The 24,826-nt window shown below is 42.0% G+C and overlaps 1 protein-coding gene across 4 annotated transcripts in view; it reads right to left on the reverse strand.

The window, feature by feature from the left end:
• Positions 1–24,826, reverse strand: part of HLCS (holocarboxylase synthetase) — a 678,650-nt gene that overhangs the window by 32,373 nt on the left and 621,451 nt on the right. For all 4 annotated transcript variants that reach the window (XM_069202536.1, XM_069202535.1, XM_069202537.1 and 1 more), the window contains 2 exons: positions 13,201–13,315; positions 7,113–7,326 (listed from right to left, as the gene is read on the reverse strand). In XM_069202536.1, coding sequence (XP_069058637.1) covers positions 7,113–7,326; positions 13,201–13,315 — 329 coding nt within the window. The remainder of the gene's footprint in view (positions 1–7,112; positions 7,327–13,200; positions 13,316–24,826) is intronic.

A 24,826-nucleotide genomic window follows, 5' to 3' on the forward strand; every position in this document is an offset into this window, starting at 1 on the left:
CAGAATCAACAGAGACTTACTAGGGTTAATTATCAGGCCTGAGGCCTCCGCAAACAGCCCCAGCAGTTGCATCACCCTAGGTCCACTGCTGGCCGGATTGGCCAGGAACAAGAGTACATCGTCGGCGTAGAACACGATGCGGTCCTCCTTCCCGGTAGTCCATACCCAACCATCAACCAAGGGGTCTTCTCTTATTAGCTCCGCGAGCAGTTCCATTGCTAGTGTGAATAGGAGCGGGGACATCACTGGCGGGTTCCCCGGCGGACAGAAAATTGGTCTGACATTGCCCCATTTACCTGCACCCGGGCTGATGGATTGGAGTAAAGGAGTCCCCACCAGTGCTCGGAATCGTGGCCTGAGCCCGGCGTTCGACAGTACTCCATGTCGAACACCTTCTCGAAGTCTAGGAGGAGGAGCGCCAGAGGAAAGTTCAGAAGGGCCTGACTGGCCAGTGAAACACTTGGCTGCTGCAATTAAATATGCATGCACAGAACATTGAGGCAGCAGTAATCCTAAATCTATCTTCGGCCTCTTCAATCCATTTACAACCTCTCCCTACCCCTTCAGTTCACTCTTGCATCTTTCTCCCAATGTGGAGCTTTTCCGTCCTTCTCTTCCTTCGTCTTTCCCATATGTGCCTTTGCTCGCAGTAAATGCCTGATGCAGAAAACTAAGGCCCATATTTATGAAAAGTCTGTGCCGCATTTGCAACATTTTTTTATGCAAAAGCGGCGCAAACTTACAAAATATAATTATATTTTGTACGTTTGTGCTGCTTTTGCATAAAAAAATAATGTAAATGTGGTGCAAAAGTTTCATAAATATATGCCTAAGTGCCAGTCCTTAAAAATAAGTGCTGGTGAACCCAATGCTTAATTTGTAGATAAAAATATGCTGGTGCTCAAAGCTCTCTTTTAAAACAAGCAGATGCTGCATTTAAATGTGCGAGTCTTCTCGAGCCTCTTTAATCCCTTTACAGCCACTCCCTACACCTTCAGCTCACTCATGCAGCTTTCTACTTTCTCCCTTTGTGATGCTTTTTAGTTTTTCTCTTCCTCCACGTTTCCCATATGTATCTTTTGCTCTTACTAAGTGTCTGATGCAGAAAACCAGAAACCACCTGCTCGAATTAAGCCCTTCAGAAAGCTCTGGCTCAAATTAAGCACTGTTTGCACTGAGATTCTTTCTCTTTCATACTACCATACAGCTCTATTCTAAAAATGTTATGTTTGGAACAGAGCCGTACGGTAGTATGAAAAAGAAAGAATCACAGTGCAAAAATCAAACTTGTTAGGTTTTTGTAATGTGCATTTGCAGCCCTGAGTAACCCGCGTGGGAATGCCATGTGGGGGTGTTATGGAAGCCACAGCTGTCAGCGTCTGGAATGGTTTGGACCAGCGCATGACATCTTGCCTAATAAATAAAGAGCATGTCTGTTTAGGCAGGGTCAGGCACAATCAGGACAGTGATGGAGTGTTACTTCTGTCCGTGGTCTGTAGCTACTCAACAAAAGAGGGTAATCATGAAATTACAAAAATGTCAACATTTAAGAGGAAAGTGGGAGCTAAAAACCTGAATCAGGTCTATTGTCAAATGTGGGACTTCCAAGTGTGGTGCTGCAGGATCTGAGATCAAAAATGCTAATGTGCTTTTATTTTATTTATTTTTTTAACTTGCCAGGAACAAGGGGAAAGTGCTATGACAGGCAGAAAGAGCGTGACAAAAATGTGGTGCATTGGCCTGAAGCAGCAGATTACTGGCAGTGCGTACTCCAAGTCACTAAAGACAAGTCCCTATCGCAGAAGCCCTTTATCGGCTTCATCCCAATTATTTTTTAGGGAGAAAAATGGAAGTGCTCCCAAATCCTGGCTTACATCCACCCGTCAAAGAAAGTAAATAACGGGGAGCCGCAGCCAATGGCCAATAGGTCAAGGGAGCCACGGGTCAAAAACGTTTGGGAACCACTGCCGTAAGTTATAAATACATTTCTATATAAACATATTTAAATTTAAATAAGAATTTAGATATATGTTAGTAATCCTAAATCTTTAAAATGATTTATTAAAAATGTCCAATAAAATAATAAAAATCTTTTTTTAATAATATTACAAATTATACAAATACAATATGTATTGCAACTAATTGTTTGCAGTTATAATTTATTAAAAAATTATTAGTTAATATTGATGAAACCTAAACTAAATTTTTTTTTTATTACAATATTGTACAGAAGTGTACTGCAAATTGGATGAAAATGGAGATGACTAAAATTACAATTATTAAAAAACAATGAATTGAAATAAGGACTTAACTGGACGTACAGACAAATTATAACATAACATTGCTTGAAAATGACCTACAGTAAATAACATTCATTCTCAGCTCAGCTTTCTGATCCTGAAATCCACGCCAGAGGAACCAGAAATAGTGGAGTATAAAACATTTTAAATCACCAAAGTATCATCTCTTTTTGGAAAGCCATTTAGCTTGATTACAAAAATATTTATTCATAAAAATGTATTTTTATAAAAATAATTCATTTTATCTAAAAATGAAAAAACTTAAACAACAATGCTGCATTGTAAAGGTATGTGTTGTAATTGTTGTTTAGATTTGCTTCCATTAACAGGGTTGAAATCTATGTGTTGTAAAATATGCATTATAAATATAACATGGTACTTGTTTTGTGTTTATTGTCTGACATCCATCTCGGTGGGTGACTTATGCAACATAAATTACATGAGGCCCTTTGTCACATTACGGGTGAAATACTAACTTTACATGCCCTAGTATCTTAGATATCAACAGTTAAGGCACCTGCTTCCAGGTTAACAACCCCAGTTGCTGAAACTCCCTGTGTACAGTGCACTAGAGGAACATCAACCAATGGCACGCCAAAGGAAGAGTAAAATCTCAAAATTATATAATTCTCTTATCTTCAACTGTATGACCAACTGGTCAATGCTTAGGTTCTGCTAGGAAGAAGACCTGGACATTTTAGATGAAGCAGAATGGAGGGATGCACTACTTGCACCCGCACCTTGGCTATTTCTGTTACGTTAATGACAATACAAGAGAAATACTTGTAGAGAGTTTATTTCACCCAAGATACAATCCCCTTATTGCACAAGATACCGGTTAGGGGTAGGAGATTTCACACACACCACATGAATGCAAAGTTATACACACATCCACAGTGTTGGGGGACCCATTAACTTCCCATCTAAAAAATACTATTTGGGTTATGGACTAAATAGAGAGTTAAGAGGAGAATGGATTCTGGTGGGCCTTAGCAGGCTTTAGGTCAAAAGAGGCCTAGCTAGACAATGGAGGTTGGACATTGGTCCTTCACACAAGGAGTGGCTAAGGAGTATGAACTGGTGTGTAACAGGCTGGCCGTCAGGAACAGTGCTATGGTATTGGTCTCGGCTCCCTTAAGTGAGCTGAGGCCAATACTGTAGCACAACGCACCATCGGAATGTGCACGGTCTTCAAGGCAGACGGTGCATATGATGATGGTGCTGGGCAGGGTGAGCTCTGCACTGCCCATGCCATGGGTACGGGCAGTGTGGCCCCCAGCAGTGGCGTTTGGCCAGCCTTTCAATGGCAGGGTGACCACCATGTAATGGCTGACGGAAAGCTGAGTTGTGATCAGCACAGAGGCGCTGAGTTGAGCGCTGCCATGGCTGAGCACAACTCAGACCACTGTAAGCCCGCAGGGAACAATGTTCTTGGCGATTACAGCGGACTTTAGGCAGTTCTGCCCACCAGGGTTGTATTGTTTCAGTGGGACCACTTGGAGTGCACCCCACTGCGAGTATGGCGGTCTGAAAACCGCCACACTAGTTATGTGGCCCAACTTACCACTTCAGGGGTAGCCCCACTGAACACATGGAAATAGGAGACCCTTGTTGGGACTACTTTCAGTTGTTCACATTATATATAATGTTTTGTTTAAATGTGATTAGTTCATGAAATAATTAATACATGCAGGCTCCAAATCGTATTTGTGTTGAGATATGTATGGATTGTATCTTTCAGCTATGCTTTTTGTTAACAGAAAATCAATAAAAGAGTTATATAAAAAGTATCCACCTCCACACACCGTTCATACAAGAGTAAGGGCCTCACTGGACCGCCACACTCGCACTGACAGTCAGACTGCTGCACTCCGGTTGGTCCGACTGCCCAATTTCAAACCTTGTGAGGGGACCCACCAGGGGACCACCGTTCCCAATAGGAACATGGTTCTCGATGTGGTGATGGTGGTGTGAGTTATACTAAGCCAGGGTGGCGCTGAACTCTGCGCTGCCTGGATGATTACAACTCCCCTCACCGCCAGCCTTTCCCTGGCAGTTTCACCGGCATGGAAAGGCTAGCAAGAAGGGTATGCTGGGGCCCCCTGCCCAGCACCCTTGGAATGCGCAGTTTGATTTGCAGACAGTGCGCATACCGAGGGTGCTGGTTGGCCCCCCCTGTGCTATGAGATGGCATTTAGCTCCTTTAAGGGAGTTGAGTGCTATCTTGTAGCACTGTTCCTGCCGCTCTGACTGGTGGGAACGCTCTACTACAATGCTTGACCGGCAGGAACATTGTAATAGGGTGGAGGTCCCGCACTGGCACCGTCAAACACGTAATGAGGCCATAAGGCTCAAACACTCACTTTAGTCATTCCATTTATGTAATCAGTGTGAAAAAGGCAAGGATGTTGTTGGGCTGATTATAGTCTTTATATTGCTGGACACCGCAATCCAGCAGTATGGCTTGGAAATCTGCTGAATCTGGAGAGGTCAGAGAAGGCTTTTCTATGAAGGGAAGTAACAAAGCATTTATAAGGGCCAGGTGTGTGACTTCAAAAATGATAGAGCTATCAATAAAACCAAAGAGTATAAGAATTGTCTAAAATACTAGTACTGTTCGTTATAGAACAGCAGGGAAATGGTTGTGAGCAACATGTTTCACACCTAAGTAATATACCTAAATAATACTGGTGAATTATGAATGGCAGTATTCCATCCGGAGCAGTAACTGGGAAGAATTCCACCACTCACTGTTTTGAGTAGGGTGGCATCTTCAGATTTGCAATTACTCGGCCTGTACATTCTAGAACCATTAATCCTGGGTCTGCAAATGGTGGTAAAGGACATTCTAGGCTCAGTTTCAACAGGTGCAGATGTGCAACTGATGAAACCACTACAGTGGGCAGTTGATGTGAGCAAGAGCCCAGCCCATGTAGTAGCACACAGGTAGCATACAATTCTCCCTTCAGTCAGGATCCCGATCTTCCTTGAACATTCTTCTTTCCTGAGCACCAAGGAAAGATGCATAGAGGCACCTGCACATATGCAGAGCCCCGGTCCACAAGCTGTTGCCTGCAGCTGCCTGCACCCCTATCTGCATCCTGCCACCACCTCTTATTACCTTCATTACAGCAGACACAGCCCTCTGCCAATGGCAGTCCCTAGGACTGCATGTCCTCCTTCTCTCTCGAGAGACAAATACAACCCTGGGACAGTGGCAGAGCCTGGGACTCAGTGACACCCCTCATAAAGTAAAACCCAGCGGAGGTATACAGTCAAGCCCTGGATCCACCCACCTGTCTAACCTCCCAAAACCACTACAGCCCTAAGGCACAGTCATAACCTAGAATGAGTAGGCAATGATCACACTCTGGATTCCTTTAAACTGCCCCATCCCACCTGAGACACAACCAGCACCTCGTGACCTCCACCGGCACTCAGGCTGATATATTCTATCTGCTTCGAGCAGGTAGAAAATATCACAGATTTGTCCCCTGAATCTGGAAAGAAAAAGCATACTCATATACTGGTACAGTTATTGAATTAGTCCTACTTTACACAAAAGCACTGCAATGAAATCAATATGTAGGTATGTTGAACGCATCTGCAACAGTCCAGCATGGATCCAGCATTTCTCCATGCCAGCTGTGCCATCTCATTCTAATGCCACATGGCTCAGATTCATAAGGCTGATCATGTAACAGTTTGTACATATCCTTATTGCTTTTGGTATAAGTAAAGATTAAAGTCAATAGATGCTAAATGAAATGCTTTGATTGAAATCACAGTCAACCGGAAAGCCAGTTTAGGATTAGTTTTGGTAATTTCTCTGGTGTGACCTGTTTGTGTTTGTCCCCTAGCAAAAGGGATGTAAATTCTTAATAACCAACTAGGACAAAGGATCCAATCAGGTTAGAACCCTAGCTATTTTGAGCGAGTAAAACATGTGGTTGACAGGACTGCTCAGGGTCAATTGTAATATTAATTATACCAAAGCCTCCTAATATATTTGAGAGACTGGAAAGCAAGTTAGCAAGTCACATATTGTCATTATACCTGCATCTCAGTATTCGCGAACGGGTTTCTACATGGAGATCAAATTAGCAATGGAAGAATTAATTTCCTGGAATTCTGGAGTATGGTATCTTGATCTAGCCATCATTTGTATTTAGTTTGTAGGACAGCATTAAATATACTTCTGAAGTAAACTTTAAAGGCCTGGAATTCACAGAAGTTTAAATATGGAAATAAGTATCTCATTCCTGAAAGGTGGGACTCTCTTCCTTGGTTCCTAAGAAAACAAAGCCACGGTTAAAGCACTGTAGGCATAAAAAAAGGCAAAAAAGCGCTATATATATTACATTTTGTTACGGTCAACTAACAGACGTGTGAGAATCTTTATAGGATATAACTGTATAGAAATGGTGAGGCTACTATGAAAACTCTGACATTTATGCCTTGAATAATGGACCAATAACAAAATTCCAATGAGTGATGTCCCATTGAGTGACGAAAGTAAATAAAAATGTGGAATACCCATTTTGCCCACTATTTTATTAGCTTTGTACTCTTTTTATCATGGAAATATGGCTCCTGGAGAATACGTATAGGAAGGCATCTGGAAATAAGAAAGATTTTCTGGTTTTAGATATTCTATCTACCTTCACTTTTTTCACCCTTGAGGATTATCCTGCCATTTTAAGAACAAGGGCTCAATTACACTTCGTGAAATGATGAAGTACTTTAGAACAGTTTATAAGATTTGAAAATCTAAAAAGAGCCCCATGCATTTATGGAAAAGGTTCCACTTACCTGTGCACCCAGTGTTTGTAATAAAGAGGAAGAACTCCCTCGGGTCCTTTGTCCTGAAACGTGTCAATCAAACCCTCCAGTTTGGTGACAGCTCTGGCGATCAAAGAATTAGTGTTTAGTGGAGTTAGCTTTTGCTCCGTCCTCTTGTTGTGTTCCTCAATTAGATCATTGATGCATATGGTTGGGTTTCCATTGGCTACATTGAACCCACAACCTGCAGACAACACGAAATCAAGCAGCCATATTAGTCCATGCATGCTGAAAGGGCGAGTGTGACAAACTATTTATAAAGCGCATTATTGCAGAAAAAACATACTCATGAAACAATTTTTCTTTTCACTGTTTATGAAAGATTACATTGCCCATGTTTGATGCTAGAATTGCTTTTGATTTAGTATTGTTCAGTTTTAAAAAAATGGATCTCGGTGTTTTTGCGAATGGAGACAGTTTCCAGTGCAATTAAAAAAAACCCTCATCCCTGCATGGTCCTACTGGGTCACCACCATGGGCCGGGTATCCGAGAGCAGTCAAAAAAGTAGTCTACTTTTTTTGGTCTACTTCTGGCACTCATTCATTCAGAAGCAGCGCTCAGCTGCTGCCCCAATGACGGCGCAATGGAAGCGAGACGTGTTATGGAACACCTTGTGTACAACAGGTGTCATGGGGGTGTTTGCTGGTGGGACCCATTTTTGAGGACCAGCATTAACTTTTCTTTAACAGAGCACCCAGAGCAAGAGAGAGAAAAAACACAAGGGGGGAAAGGAGTAAGAGAAAGATAGAAAAACAGTGACAAAGACAAAGGTGGGATGAAAAACAACCAGCAAGAGTGAGATAAAGAGGCAGGGAGTGAAGGATTAAAGGGGGGAAGAGGTGAAATCAAGACTACACCGGCTTGGTATTCGCACCCGTACCTTCGAAAGCGCTAGCAGCGGGCTTCTGGGTGAAATTTTGGGGATGCCCAGCACTTATTCTTTTGCAAACGTAATACAGTGGGCAAATTTAAAAGTTTGAACAACTTTGGGTTGTTACTCCGAATGGGTGAGGAATCTGGGGAAATTAAACTGAACTTTTCAGGTAGTACATGTACCAATAACTGGTGGAACATTTATTGTAATTTGACCCAATTCTACCCACTCCTCTTTTCACAATTACCTATTAATGGAGATAAATGTATTATGGGTTTTGAGAAATGTATATTTTCTACTTTACTAATATTATTTTAAAAACGTGTTCTATCAATCAAGACACTTTGTGAAAGGAAACCAGTGACTAAAGTTGTACAATTTTAGGTGCAACACATGACCCACAACTTGGAAGGACAATACTACCATATGAAAACTGTACCTGTAATGGTGTACAGACGTCTGGCTTCTTCACTGATTTTGGGAGTGAGGAGTAACCCAACTGCTCCGATCAAGTACCACAAAGTAGGTGATGGGGAAAGCAACAGTATATGCTACACAGGGATGAGTGCCCTAGGCAGCTCTCATGTGAAAGATGATAAACCAAAAACTTTACAAATCTGGCATTCATCTTAGCGAAAAGGAGAACTGTCTGGGCAGAAACATCTTAGTCACTGCCTGTGGGTCAGTCACTTCATTTTCCAATTTGTCTATTCAAATCTTTACTCACACTGTGTGAACGCAATTTAAGGCCATATTGGCACTAATGCACACCAACAACAGAGGCTTATTTCGCTCAGTAGCAACAGGTGTTCCCTCAAACGTGTGTACCACAAAAACCTCACGTTGGATCTCGGCCTGTAGTTAAACAAAAACATCACCTCCTCCAGCATATTTTTGCCAACTGCGGCCTCCTTTAGCATCAATAGTCAGCGGAAACAGACTCATTGAACGTTGTTTTCATTAAGTTATTCATTCTCCCATCTGTATTGACTTTCTTATAAAATCCCTTTTCCCAAATGGTTGTTACTTTCCCATTTCATATTTAAACGTTGTAGAGGGACTATGTGAAAACAAAATACCCTTGTATTTTCAGTGACCTTGAAAGGAAAACATTTTTAATAATTGTACATGGAAACCTAAAAATAATGAACACTTCAAGGGAAAGCTCAAAGCTTACTGGAGGCTTCCAACTTTCTATGGGAATATTTAGTTGATAAATATCGAAATGTATGTAAGTGTCAATGCAACTGAGCAATGAGCGAGAATCCAACAATAAAAAAACACAAATGAGCACAGGTCAAATATGCTACTACAATCAAATCAGTGGGGTGCAATTCGCACACTGACTGGTTTTGAATGGGAATGCAGATTGTGATGCAAACGATGTGTTAACAGGTCAAATCACAAAATGTACAGTGGCAAGGCAGTTACATTTTTTAAATACAGTCTCTACCCATTAGAGAGACAGATGCTACTTTAAGAGGTTTACTACTTAGAGACTGTAGTATCTTGCATGGTTTAGAGCGGAACCTTTCTGGCTCCCCGAAGACTCTGTATCAGTGTGACGTAATCGCTAGAATAGAATGTAATGAAAGCTTGGTTTAAAATGTTGGAGTTCTCAGGTACATGCAGAGGAATAAAGACTTGTGATTTACAGGTCCATGTGTGACCTAGTCATTAAGCTGTACCATGCTGGAGATGATGCTATATCTGGCAACGAGATAGGGCCTAAGTGACCCGAAGAAGAAAGTGCTCTCCTGGTGAGTTTGCCTTTGTCGGGCCTGCCAGGTGTGCTTTCGCTGAAGTGCATTGTCAACAGCTGGCGTATGTGGATTCAAAGGGCAACTCCAGCGATGTGAAGCATGTGAATGGAAAGAGCTTCACGGAAAAGTCTGCGCACCACTGATCAAGAAGTCACGACCGAGGTCCTTCGGAAAGGTACTGTGGTGCCACTCAAAATAAAGCTATAAATTGTACGGAGTATTACGCTAAAGGCGGTTCAACCAGGTTTACAAAGTTCAGATAAAAAGACAATTATCATTTTTCAAATAGTGCTGCAAACAGAAGCACTGCAAGGCAGGGTTCAGCCATGTATTAGAAAATACGAAATGGAGTGTAAAAAGAATAAAATAGGTGACTTACCAAGCCTGATAAACAGTGTCCTCATACCCCGGTTGACGGTGGCCCCCCAAGAGAAGTGCGCAGGGTTGTGCTAAAGGAGAGGTCCATATTTACAGTGGCCAAAAACCTGGCAGAAGGATGTTCGGCCAATGGAGCCCATCAGGGACAATCTCAAGGCTGGCCCATCGCAGGGCCAGGGCTGGGGCAGGAATGGAACGGATCTTGGTTTCCAGTCAGAGAGGCTAGGGAGAGCTCCAGTCCAGACGTCATTAAGTTCCACACTGGTCTACAATGCTGCCACCTTCCTAAAACCACCACCATTCGACACCGCCAAAAAACTAAATATTGGCGACAGATGGAGACATCTGAAGATCTCAATGATGCACTTGAAGAGACTGATAGCAGGAAGATTATTAAATATCTTAAAAATCCTGCTAGTAATGGTGTGAAAGAAGTCAAAGAAATGCCAAGAACTGACGAAGAAATCAAATACCGTCAGATTAAGAATGCGTTGAATCTCAAATTCAATTCAGTACCAAACATTGATTATGAATGATATGTTTTCAGTCAAGAATGTCGGGTTGGTGAAACAATCGATTCATTTGTTAAAAGACTCGACAGGCTCATCAACTTACTTTAATTCGATCATATAAGACCACAAAAGTACATATGAATAATACGTTACATTTTAAAAATCAAATATTGAAAGAAAGCAATTTCACAAAAATTGAATCCAAAAGTACAAAAAAGATAAAAGTTGTGCGTTTAAAATCTGGGGTGACATTTTAAAATCTGGATACCAGTGTATAATTTAAAGTTTAGCAGCTTACAGAATGATATTATAAAATGAACACCAAACAAATTTGAACATCCTTAAGATAAATGCACCCCATTTCTGTTGACATTGTACAATCAGCAACAATTTACCTGTGACATGTCCCTATTCCAAATCAACACTCACCGAACCTGGGCTCCAAACAATAGAACCTGACATATTGCAAGTTAAACTCACATTTGCATGTTTGTTTAGGTCAGGCGCTAAGGACTAATTATTGTTGCTTTTGGCAGAAATCAGTGAACACGAGGTACACTTTCACGAACATTTAACAATTTATTTCACCTTTCCACAGGAAAATTGAATAGCGATACAGCAAAACTGTGAAATTACACAAATTTTGGTTGAAGTCTACATCTTAATCCGCAAAGCTTGCTGTTTTTAGGGTTGAGCCTGCGTTGCATGCGCTCACGCATGCGTATCGAAGCGTGACGCTTTAGTTATTAGAAAAGGTCAGTGTGTTTGATTGGTTCGTGGGCTTGCCTAGTAAAATCTGCTTGCTTTCATTAGTGGAAGGCATGCACACGTCATGCCTTTTCCGGTGGTTAGTCCTCCTCGAGCGCAGCGACCAAGTACAGAAAACATGCGAGGCTCGCTGTTTTCTGTCGGATTGTGGACTACTTTTTCTCTATTTTCTTAGCGCGATTTCGCTTGGCAGAAGTCGAGCGTTTTACACAGTTAATTTCACTTTTTCGGGTAACGTACATAAAAGCACTTTTGCCGATAGATGAAAAGTCGGGTTAGGAGTTTACAACGTAATCAGCTCTAACATGAGCAAACGCGAGACCCGTTGCTTTGCAAATGCTTGTTGATTTGGTGTAAATCCGTTCAGTAGTTTTTGAGAAATTAAGGTTTAAATTTAATGTCTATATAGCCTTAGTATCACTGCGGGTCAGGCAGGTGAAAAGATAAAATCTGACTGATTGTCTCTCATCAAAAAGCTGTTTAGCATCCACTTTAGGACTCGGACCCTCAGTTTCCCATCTTGAAAAAAACTCAATACATGTAGAGGGACAGTGTAGTGATACACTGACCCCCTTGACCTGGTAGGGGAGCGTCCAATAGGACTACAGCTGGGGCAAAACTTGTAGGTTTTTTTTCAACGTTACTGCAGATCCTAAGCAAAATTTAAAAAGAAAAGGGTGGACCAGGCAGTCACCGGTTCATGTTGTTATTATTATTATTATTTTTTTTTTACACACGGTAAAATCTCTCTTAATAGTGAAGAGCCTCTTCAATGTGATCTTACATTACTGAAAATGTGTTGCATTCTGGTTTTAACTAAATAATGTTTGTTGAAACAAAAAAACATAATAAAATGCTGTGGCACCAACCATATATGCGAACACGCAGAGTCTAATATACTACTTATTGGCATTGTTGAGGGAGGAGTGGGGGGCCATGACCCACTTGAGGCACAATGACCAAGGGTAATAACATTAAAACTGCTCATCCACGTATATTCTGCATATGTCAGGCGCACAGACTGTATTACGTTTTTTTTTTTTTTTTAATGGGACATGATTCCCCTCGCTCCCTCAATCATCATCATACACAGTATATTATACTTCACTTAGCTGCAGATACAGAGTATGCTGTGGCATTCTGTTGTGTAATTGTTTTTTAACAAACGACATTTAACCAAATTCCGAATGCAAGAGGTTGAATTTGTGCAATAAGGGAAAATTACATTGAAGAGGCCGTCTAACTTTTGAATAGATGTTTCTCATTGCAAAGTGACTGCAAAATGCAATCTATGACGCAGTGAATGATGTTTTCTCATGTCAAGCCTTAGCCAATTTATCCTTACTTCAGTAAACATAAGCTGGATCTTGACCTTTGAAATATAATAATAAATGTATGAACATGTATTTGTACAATTTCACTAAGTAACATGCAATTGGGCCACAATTATTTTCAATGCGATGGAGGATTTTTAATTTCGTGTGGTGAGGAAAGTAAGTATAGAGCATTTATATATGAAGTCATGCTCGTAGATATTTTTTGTTTAATGCATCCAGCATCAATTAAGATGTCAAGCAAAAAAGTAAAAAGTCTGTACGCAGAGAGTTGAAGCATCTAAAGAGTTATGAACTTTGCATCCTTAAAGATTACTGTCTGTAAACTACCAGATCCATAAGCAAATAACAGCAGTGGAATTGAGAGACATTTTAGTTAATAAAAAATACCACCAATGCCTGAATTCCCAATTTACCAGAGAACTTACCAATAAGTATATGAAATGTATTTCCCATCAGTGTTGAATTTACCAAAACACCACCAATCTTCATGAGATCTCCATAGTAAATGTCATTTGGCCACTTCACTCTTAGGTCGATGTCCTAGGGAAACAAACTGTTGGGTGAGTATACTCGGACAACGACTGTTTTAAGTAATTTATGACAGAAAGCATGGCTACCAACCTGACCCACAGCCTCACTCTACACACCAGACCATATTCAACAGTGCACAATCATGCTGGGTGCAATGCAGTAAGGTATTTGGCCAGCATAATTAAATATACTTGTAAAACTGATTTTAGCCTATTTGGGCCTCCTCGGGCCTCTTCGGTAGGATGCAGTTTGAGTTTTATGGCACAGCGAGCATGGGACCCCAGTCTGGGTAAACCCGTAGCACAAAGGAAATCAAAAAAGTGATGGGAAGATAGCTTGAATCAACCTCCGTTTTTGGCAGTAACTCTGAGCAGCAATCCAGTCCATCATTTTTTACCCACCATGCACTTCAGACAGGAACCATCTATAGGCAAATCAACCTTGGCCATGATCAAACAGAAACAGTCCCACCCAAACTGCCATACCAGGCAAAAAAGGGGATTCAAGCAACCCCAAAACGGTTTTGGCCTATTTGTGCCTCTTCAGGAGGGATGCAGTTTTAGTCCTATCACACAGTGAGCATGGGAGCCCGGTTTGGGCATACTACTGACACTCAAAGGTCCAGAATTGTGTTTCAAATGTGTGCTTCTTTTCAATCCAATTAGAACCCTGGCAATCCTACTGGTTTCCTGATTGCCCCAAGTGCATTAAGCAGGCCAAACAACACAGTCCCCAGATAGCAGATGCCTTTGCAATGTAATTCCTGTACAAAGAAATATGGAGACAATGGTCGTTGGGATTTTTGGTCCATAATCATACATTCCTATACACTGACTGGAAGGTAGACTCTGGTGAAAGAGTCTGACTACAACAAAAACAAGGTAACGGCTAAAGATTAAGGGCCAGATGTATCAAAGAATTTTGCATTTGCAAACGGTGCAAATTGCAAAATTCGTCCGTTTGCGAATGCAAAATCACCTTTCTGAATGTAAGAAAGGCATTCGCAGTGCAATTTTAAGGAATCGCTAAAATAGCGATTCCTTAAAATTGCGACCCCATTTAGAGAATCGCAAATTGCGATTCTCTAAATAAGAAATCGCAAATAAGGAATCCTTATTTGCGATTTCCTAAGCACATGTATCAAGCATTTCCTAAATGTGATTTGGGCATTAAGGAATCGCTAATTACCTCCAAGTTGAACATGGTGGTAACCATGTGCAAAATTTAAAAATGCCTTTAAAATGCATTTTTTAATTGTACATGTAAAGCACACATGCCCTTTTGGCATGTGTGCACCTTACATGTCCCCCAAAATGTTTTTGGGGTGCAGCAGAGGGGGTTCTTAGTCCCCCAGCACCCTGGGGTTTTGCATTTCCAAAATTGCAATTTCTGGTTCAGAAATCGCAGTTTTGGAAATGCAAAAAATTTGCAGATATGGGCCAACAGGCCCATAGCTGCGAATGGGGCCGGTATTGCAATTTGCGATTCGGTAATAGCATTTGCGATTTTTAACAAATAGCTATTACCGAATCGCAAATGTGATACATGGCACTTTGCGAGTCGGAAATATCGATTTCTTGAAAATTGCTATTTCCGAATCGCAAAGGGCTGTGATGATACATCTGGCCCTAAGTACAGTGACCGAAGTTCAAAGTGAGGTACCAATATCTCCTAAAAGCGATTACCACACTGGCATATACTGTTTCTTTGGCAGAAAATATTTGCCTTAAAATACAGACTTAAGAAGATGACATTTTATTTTGTATCGAACAGTGTTGCTGTATAGAGTACAGTGAATATGAAGTCTAGAAGAAAGCATGCTCAATGGAGATAACACAAACTTTTTGTAAACCCTTAAGCATAAAAGGGTAACATGTGGCTTCGTACGACTGCCCTGCTCTCGGGTACACGAAGTAGATATCATCAACCACTGTTTATATGCACTGTGGGATAGTCCACACACTGCTGGTTTGTGAGCAATGTTAGGCTGAAGGGGTTGTTACAATGTATGCTAGTGTTCGGGCCCTTATTACCACTAGTAGGTGTAACTGAGTGGGATACTACTTCAAGCCTCTACGAGTAGCTTGGGGTCTCCAGAACCAGTAATTCCTGAACCGTTTCACCTAATGTGGATCTGCACCTAAAGGTGCTGCTCGGGCAGGGCTCAACTCCTGCATCAACACGGCAGGAGCAGATAATGCAGAGTGGAGCGGACCTGCCATCGCCCTTCTATCCCACATCCTAAGCCCGACTCCCCGACAACTCCTCCCATCACCCTTTCAACCGGCTCTGAACAAATGGAAAATGCCAGCCTTTTTTCTCCCCAGAATCCAGTAAAAACAGAAAATGAACCAATGAACCAGGTATTCTTGGGATAGTGTGGTAATTCCAATTCTGGAAAGAAAATCTGTAATCACCAGCCCTTGGTGAGGTGATATCTGTCAAAGTCATTCATTCCAGCCCTTCATTATCCCCACAGCAACATCTGCTGCACTCATAATTAGGACCTTATGGACATGATTCCATGACTATACAGCTCATATCAGGAGAGCCTTCTACTTCTCAGGTTCTTATTCCATGTGATGCCACACAGGTGATACGGGCTACTCCCACAAACGATGCGGGTACAGGTTGTTTGCCACTGGTGTCCTGGGGACTGCCGACTATGACTTTGCATAGATAGTTCAAGTTCAAACTTCTATGCATTTTGACTCAGGGTAGCGAGTGAGACCAGTGATAGGCTTATGTGGTGGGAGGGGGAGGGAGGGGGCACAAGCACAGAACTCAAAAATCAATCATGGGACACAATAACGTCACTGTCCATCCCCGGGCAAGTTCTTTTTAAACTCACAGCAGTGCTTACTAAAACACAGTTCAATCTAGTATACAGGGTAGCGATCCTGTTCTCACTTACCGTGCTACACTACTGCTGTCTCTTCGTGGAATCTTTCCCCAGCTGATACGGAAGAAGCATGAATAAAGCTCAGGTGCGGAATCTTGTGCCACGTAAGTCAAATGTGCAATTGGTTCACACGTTCAAGTTGACACATACACGTTATTACCCTGGTGGAGGGAAGAGTAGGAGGTTCGTTTCTTAGCATCTGATTTAAGTCTTGGCAAACGTGACTCTATCCTTCAGAGTGGCAGTGGGCATTACCTCCCACACTTTTCGGACTAACGTTCCCTATATTTAGAGACGACCATCGGCCCTTTCTGTACATTCACAGGAGCTGCCAACACTACGGCTCCTTTTAATGTACAAAACGTTTTGTGAATGGCCACCATTGGTTTTGATGGACGTTAACCAAACGCTTTGTACACTGAAAGTGGGAGACTGTTTCAGAAAATCTATCATTGTTTTCTGTCCCTCGCTGTCATAAATGGTAGTGTAATCTTCCTCCGACAGCTCCTACTCTATAGGGCTGTCAGAGGAAGTTTTCCATGGCTGGAGCTAATGAATCCTCCATCAAGGAAACACTTGAGGGTTGCCCATGTCTAAATGAGGCGGGCAGACGGAGGGTATGGCAGACAGGGTACCCTGCCGCATTTGCACTTTTCGCAATGAGAGACTGGCAGACCGTCTGCAGAATGGCTCACTCCTAGGCCTCTGGGCACATACTGTGGGAGCCGCAATGCTGATTCAGTTGGTACTAGTTCATATCTCTTCCCTTTGCTGAAAGGCCAAAAGTGCTGCAACAACTGGGTAGTGTCTTTCAAGCTAGTATTGTAATTCTGCAAGATGTCTATGTGCAGTTGTGTTGAGCAACTCATGAGGCATTAATCCACTCTCCAGCAAAGCGCCAACAAACTGATAACTGGAACCTAGTAAGAAATGAATACCTTTGTATAGGTATGAATAATTAATGTAGTTGGGCATCTGCATAGCATGCGAGGGAGATTCCTGTGTCAACACTATTAAACTTGTATTGCTGCGAAGATCCAAGAAAGATCTAACTATTCTCCTAGACAGCCACACACTAAAGGGAGCTTAGTTGTGCCTGAATGGGCTAACACTGGCAGGATGGGAGGGAGGAGCTAGATGGGCTGAGTCTTGCCTCCACACAAAGGACTGCATACCCTCTGTAGTAAGTCTGGAGTCAGGAAAAGGAAGTCAGGATGTCCGGGGACTTCAAAGAGAAACCTATAGAAGCTTCATCCCCACTTCAAAGGCACAACTGTGTATAAGTACTTGACCTCAAACACCACCACTTCAGTACACTTCTGAACCTGTGGATGTTACTCTGTCAGGTAGAAGGACTGCTGAGCAGCTGAAGTACTGCCTCTCTGACAGACTGGTACTTTGCTGGACTACTACCTTGCTCTGCTGCCCTCTTGCCTATGTGAGAAGGACTGGACTTGCATCTTTTGAACCCAGAACAAAGAGTGACTAAGGGCTAGGTGGCTAGCCTCCTGATTTGAAGCCTCAGAAGCCTAATAGGCTTTCAACAACCTTGCATCTGTACCTGGACTCTGCCCTCTGAGAGTGGACTCTGCCTTTGAGAGTCTACCCTGCCAAGTGGTGTGACCTCAGTCCTGGACCCTTGGACGTGGGCCTAAGGTGCTCTGCCAGCCTCTGTGGATCCAGTGGAACTGATTAATCTTCTCTGCTGAGTGGCGCAACCACGAGCATAACAACACTTTCCCACTGCTGTATGGATTAGAACTGCCACATAGACCTGTACTGCAACGCAGCTCATCGTCACATCGAAGCAATGCTGCGCAATGCAGGTCTGGTGCAGGCCCTCACCAACAACAGTCTAGAAGATGACGCCGTACTCCGCATCGCAGCTACGCATCTACTCGGAACCGACGCATTGCCCCGACTGCATGGTGCATCCTTAAGTCCAGACTTTGCATTGAAAGCTCTGGTCGTCAGGACCCTTTACGACGACCCAGGACCACACACTGCAGCCTCTCTGCATCTCGAAACCAACACATCCCTCCGGGTGTGCGACTCATCTTCGAGGAGGATCCTTGCAGCATTCCGCAAACCAGGATTTAAGGTACTTTGTTCAGCTGGCATAACTGGGTACCTGTAGCCGACTGACACTCCATAACGGTCCTGCATGACCAGATAACCACCTTTACACCCTTTAAACTGCTTTTACAACCTTTGGTGCTATTTTTACTAAGACATTTAAAATGGAATATCTTTGGTTCTACTGATTGGATTTTCGTTTTGGTCTTGTCTCATTTATTAAAAATGACTCCATTATTATAACTCCTTGGTGGGGTCCTTTTGTGGTATGTTTTCATTGTGTCACTGAAGCACTGCACAAATTCTGTACACACTGCCTCTAAATTTAAGCCTGACAGCTCTGTGCAAAGCTATCCGAGGGATGAACACAGGTTAATTTAGGATTTGCTTGTGACTGCACACTGAGAAGAATTGTGGTTGCTGCTTGTGAAGGGTTTCATCTCCCTCAATCAGTAACTACATTTCTGAGAATAAGAAGACAAACAAAATAATGCCATATCTACGTGGCACACACATCACTTCACTTCACTTCACTTAGCAATAGTAAAACTGGTCCAAGGTCCAGTATTTCTTCTGAGGAGTTTACTGAATCCCTCAAAAGAGCTTCGCTTTTCTGGTCACCCCTGTTCCATTTTCACCTCGGCTACAATTCTACCAATGTGCAATCCTAATGAGAATCCTGCTTGTTTTACTTTAAGGACCAGGTTTTGCTTTCTTTGACAATTCTGATGAATGGTGACGCCCTCCAACTTAAATGTCCAAGGCAATGGATAAAATGTAACTTTTTACTGCAACTAAAGAAAGCAGCAATGTATAATCTAACCAATGCAGTGTGAGGGATTATAGCTTCAATTTTAAAACCACAGAGATTAAACATGGTCCTACCTGAGGTGACAGGCTGAGATCATATCACATTTCTGGTAAGATCAGACCACAAACACTGAAATCCAATGAGATATGACCATAAAATAAAAGCTGGTAAAGTACAGAAACAGCAACATCCACCATGTGGGTAGGTTACCATCCTGGTCACTTAAATGCCTGCTGCAGCAGTACCTAATGGGTCCTGCCATAGGGCCTACTGATGTTTGAACTCCACGGTCCTGAACAAGTGGAACAAGGCAGTAGACACAGGTAGCCTCTTCTAGTCAGTGTCTGATGTCTGCTTCAACAACAGGAGAACAGCATGGATTAGAAGGTGCACAGCAATGCCCGCCTCAGAAGGCTTCTTTCAACTAAAACTTGCAAGACGGTATCACTGCCCTCACATCCCCTTTGTAACCAATCATTGCAACAGTTCTACCCGATGTTCTTACTCTGGAGAAACTGGTTCTCAGAGAAATTTCCCAAATACAATAAGACCAATCTTTACCTCATACCACATTTCATCTCAGGGGAAGCTGGCCTTGCATGCACTCAAGTTAAATACTTCTTTGATTATCAAACCAGCACAGAAGGGCCATGGAATAATGTTACAGAACACTGATAAACGTGAGGTGCACAGACAATTGACTCACGGAGATCACTAACACTAGATTTCCACAGTCCCTTCAAAAGTAATCCGACAACAAATTCTAAACCTCACTACTAAAGGCAAAAATGAAGGGTATTTGACTAACAATGAATTTCTTTACCTCAAAGTGGAAAAAAACACAACTCCAGTATTATATACATTGCCTAAACTACACAAAAACACAAAATCGCTCCCTGGTCGGCCTATTCTGTTCAGGTGTGGCTCTATTTGGGACTCAACTGGAAAGTAAATGGATTTCTTGATCAGAAAGGTTGTCCCTGTCACATCTTGCTATGTAAAAGATGGTATGAAAATTATAAATATATTGGAAAATAAAGCCTTTGGCCAAGCAGACTCTTTCCTGGCCATTCGGAACATTGCATCTCTGTGCACCAACATCCCCCAAGATGAGGGTGTTTTGGTGTCATCTGAAGGATTCTGAATACTAGATCAAAGCCACACAAAGTACCTACACCATTTATTACTTCACTGTTGAATCAGGTATTTACAAAACAAATCTTCCTATTTGAGAATGAGTCCTATCCGGGGTCGGACTGGGACAGATAATAGGTCAAGGAACCGAAATAAAAAATGACTCCTATTAGTGAATGAGATAGCTAAAAAGGTGGTCCATAGTTGCCAATTGGACGAGTTTCAAACTTGTAAAGACATGCTGTACGAGTGTTTTGCAAGGTATGGGGGACTGCATGGATTTGAGGTTGCTGCAGACGATGTTTGTGATGACTCAAAAGTAAAAACTAGCCCACCAAACCATAAACCAATCCCACAAATAGTATTAAAAAAAAAAAAAAGGCCCGCACACTTACCGATCAGACCAGCCCTTGAGGCACTGCCTGATTTCCTTACAGTACTTCGATGAGCGTGTTTTTCCCCCAAATTTTGCCAGTCTGTTTATGGGATGATTTCGAAAATGAAAAAAAATGAAACAATTTTCAACCCTTAGAATCCTTTTAGAAAACACATCCATAAATGTGAGAGGCTTATTGATGATATTTCTCGGATCTGACAAGGGCTGCAGTCTCTCAACAAGCTTCCAAAACTGTCTCAACTAAAATTGTAACGGCCCTAGGTTCACTATGAATTGCCGTAAGTCGGAACTACCCTTTTTGGACATAAGTTAAAGAAAAAAACTGTGGTCTGTACACCACACTCTATTGTAAGCCCTCCTAAGGGAATATACTCTGGTCATATTCTAGTCACTGTCCCAGAACGCCTTGCTCCACAGACAGTTATTAAGTATTAGACAGAATTGTAAACAGAAACATGGGTTTTTCAATGAGGCCAAAATACTGTCAGGCAGATTGATCACCAGGGGTTATCCCAAACTTCTGGCACGATCATCATTGAAAAGCGCATGATACTGCCCAAGAGATAAAGTTTTAATGCCAAATACCAAGAAAGCAACCAATAAACTGGTTTGAGACACATCTTTCTCATCCACATTTAATATGGTAAAGACATGTATTAGGAAGAATTGGAATGTTCATACAGCTGGAGACCTTACAATTGAGAGACCTATCTTTGCGTTCAAAAAATGAAAAAATCTGTAAGACCCCTTAGTCTGTGCTGCACTTCCACATTACATGCCCCACATTCTATTACAGATTTATAGGAGCCGACCACCAATGATTGGACACTTTAAATGTGAGCAGTGCAGTGTCTGCACCCTTACCACTGAATCAAAGGTATTTACCCATGGTATACTAAAGTACCCTTCAAAATCTTTTCCAATTGCAATCCCAACAAAGTGATATACACGATCCAGATGTAAGGTCCTAATAGCGCATCTAGTGGAAACCTTGATCGAAAACAACCATTCAGAGGATAACTTACGCTGGCAAGTAATCTGTGTAATCACTACTCAACAAAGAAGAGCTCAGATGGATCTTGCCTCTTGACACCATTAGTTCTAGCCCTAACCAAATGGAAGACTGCGTTACTTTATTTTGATTTGTTTTCCTGAACAGTTCTTTTTCTTTTCATACCTTCACCTATTATGGTCCCACGACTTGGTAGTAAGTATAATTTGCTATCCCTTCTTGGTTCACCTTTATCCCTCTCGTCTCAGTTTACAGTGGCCTCTTGCCCAGCTACATTCACACCCCATTTTACCTTCCCTGCTGTCACCGAAGACAGAGCAATGTCCTTCCGGCCACCATTTCACGGCCACCAGGCACTTCCAATCAATCTCATTCTGACGCTAGGTACCACTTCATAGCTCCGTTGCCTTTACAAGATGGCCAAAGCCCTGTCAATTGCAAGCTTAACTTTTTCATTTTAAGAGGGCTGCCTTTAGGATGTAAGTCCAACCAACAAGGCTCAATCAGCAGTCCTTTCTCTATTTTGAACGACAATGTGAGGAACGCGGTCCAGAAGTTCTTCTGCTCTGATCAAATGCGGAAGCTAATCTGGACAAAGCTCCACTCTCATTGTAATGATACATCCTCTGATGCAACTCTGCTTCACAATACCTGTATTCAGGTTACACCACAGTTATGCCTGAGTCTCTAGAAACAGCACAGGCAGTGACTTTCCACCATACCTCATAGCTTGCTTTCTTTTCCTCATCTTCCTTGTATTCCTTAATGATAGCAGCAATTGCACCATATCTCTCTGGCAGCTTCAACCTCCAGAAACAGGGCTACAACTGATTTCAGATGTCCCATAATTGACCGGTATCCTGTTTCATTTCCATAACCCCATGGCTATATGCCACCCATTTTATCTTTTTATTTTTTCCTGGAAATTCCTGTCTTTTTTGTGTCCTTCAGATATAACTAAGTCTACAATCATAATCTCAACAATTATATGTAAGTAATGCTGCAACCATGTATTCGTCGTCAATGTTTCAAAAGACATTGTTATTTTTTTATGCTTTGTCCATTTTTATGCTTTTGATTTATTTAATTCCTGTTCTTTGTTCGTTTCTCCATTCCCTTAGTAACTTCTCAGGCTTATACAGGCTTATACAGATTTACGTCCTGATGATGAACCTCCATTTATAATGGATCAAAATGCCACTGAGATAGAAAACAGACCCTTCCTTATGTTATTAATTTTGGACATGCTGGCCATATTTGTACTTTTGATACATGTATGTTGTAAGAAATTGGGTTGCTGGTTGAGGGAATGGGGGGTGGGACCAACTCAAACAGAAACCATGAAACCTGTCAGGGTGAAGTCACAAATAAAACCCAAATTAACCTGTGCTCAACCCCCTTGTAGCTTGGTCCAGAGCAGTCAGGCTTTACATGGAAGCAATGTGTAAATTATTTGTGCAATAATAACAATTCATATTGTAATAAAATGAATGCTCACCACAAAAGGGATCCCACACCAGGCTAGAAAAATAGTTTAATCTTCAATAAATAGAACAAAAACAAAATGACAAACCTAATCAGTAGAACCGGAGATATGCTATTTTAAATGTGGGAGCCTTCTGTCCCAGAGCCTCATCAGGAGGCCAGCCAACCGGCCCTTGGATCCTGGGTTCAACAGATGCAGGTCCAGTCCTTCTCATCCAGGCAAGAGGGCAGAAGGTCAGCACAGAAGGGCAGCAGTGTTTAAGAGCTGCAGTCCAGCAGAGTGGCAGTCCTTTCAGCAGCACAGCAGTCCTTCTTCTAGGCAGAGTATTGACAGGTCCTCAAGTGCACTGAAGAGTTGCTTTCTGAAGTCCAATATTTATATTTGGTCTTTCTTTTAAGTGGGAAGAAACTTCTAGAGGTTTCCCTTTGACATCCACAGGTTTCCTGCCTTCCATAGGCTATAGACTAACTACAAGAGGTATGCAATCCTTTGTGTGGAGGCAGGACACAGCCCATTCAAGTATAAGAAGGGATGTGGCCAGTCCTGCCTTCCCGTCCTGCTAGTGATGGCCTATCCAGGCACACCAAACCTCCCTACTGTGTGCGGTTGTCTTCGAGGAATACACAAAGCCCAACTGTCAGCCACACTCAGTCATGTGACCCAAAGACAGGCTGCAGGCACTAAATGGCAAAGGCAGGGAAATGCCAACTTTCTAAAAGTGGTATTTTCAAAATTGTAATTTAAAATCCAACTGTACCAGTAAGAGATGATTTTTCATTATAATTCCAAATACAGCAAACATGAACTGGTTACATGTTCCCATTTGGATGTTACAGTTAATTCAATGTAATAAGGTAAATCCAACATTATCCTATGGGAGAGGAAGGCCTTCTAGTAATACAAAATGGACCTATGTGTTTTTCACTACCAGGACACCTAAAACTAATAGGTCTATGTCCAACATTTTATATACACTATACCCTGCCCTCTGGGCTATCCAGGGCTAACCCTAAGGTTGACCTATATGTATTAATAATAAGGAAGGTTTGTTCCTTGTTATTACATATTATTGTGTTTATTGTGCCAGCTCAAAATGGCAGTTTAAAACTGCACCCACAGGCTGCAATGGCAGACCTGGGACATGTTTAAAGGGCTCTTTAAGTGTGTAGCACAATCAGTGCTGCAGGCCCACTAGCAGCATTTAATTTACAGGCCCTGGGCACATGTAGTATACATTTATTAGGGACTTACAGGTAAGGTAAGTATGCCAATTGGGTGTAAACCAATTGTATCATGTTTTAGGGAGATAGCACAAGCACTTTCACACTGGTTAGCAGTGATAAAGTGTGCACAGCCCTAAGGTCATCAAAAATGAGATCAGCAAAAATAAGAGGAGTTAAAGCAAAACATGTGGGGGAAGACCAGCCTAAGGCTGACAGGTCTAACATATCTTACATTAGATATAATTATCACGATTGTTTGAACACAAAAACACAGTTTTCTAACCCCACTGAAATGCCATGTAGATTTTGTCTGTCTCTATATATGTTCTAATTTTTATTAAAACTTGACTCAATATATAATATCTATTTATTTCATAATACTGCTGTCACGGGGACAATTGTGTTCCGAAATATTACTGATACTCTAGGTGCCTAGTAATCCCTATGCTACAAATACATAAATCGCAGCAGCACGGCTT

This window comes from Pleurodeles waltl, chromosome 8, assembly GCF_031143425.1.
Source record: "Pleurodeles waltl isolate 20211129_DDA chromosome 8, aPleWal1.hap1.20221129, whole genome shotgun sequence".
NCBI classification, from domain to species: Eukaryota; Metazoa; Chordata; class Amphibia; order Caudata; family Salamandridae; genus Pleurodeles; species Pleurodeles waltl.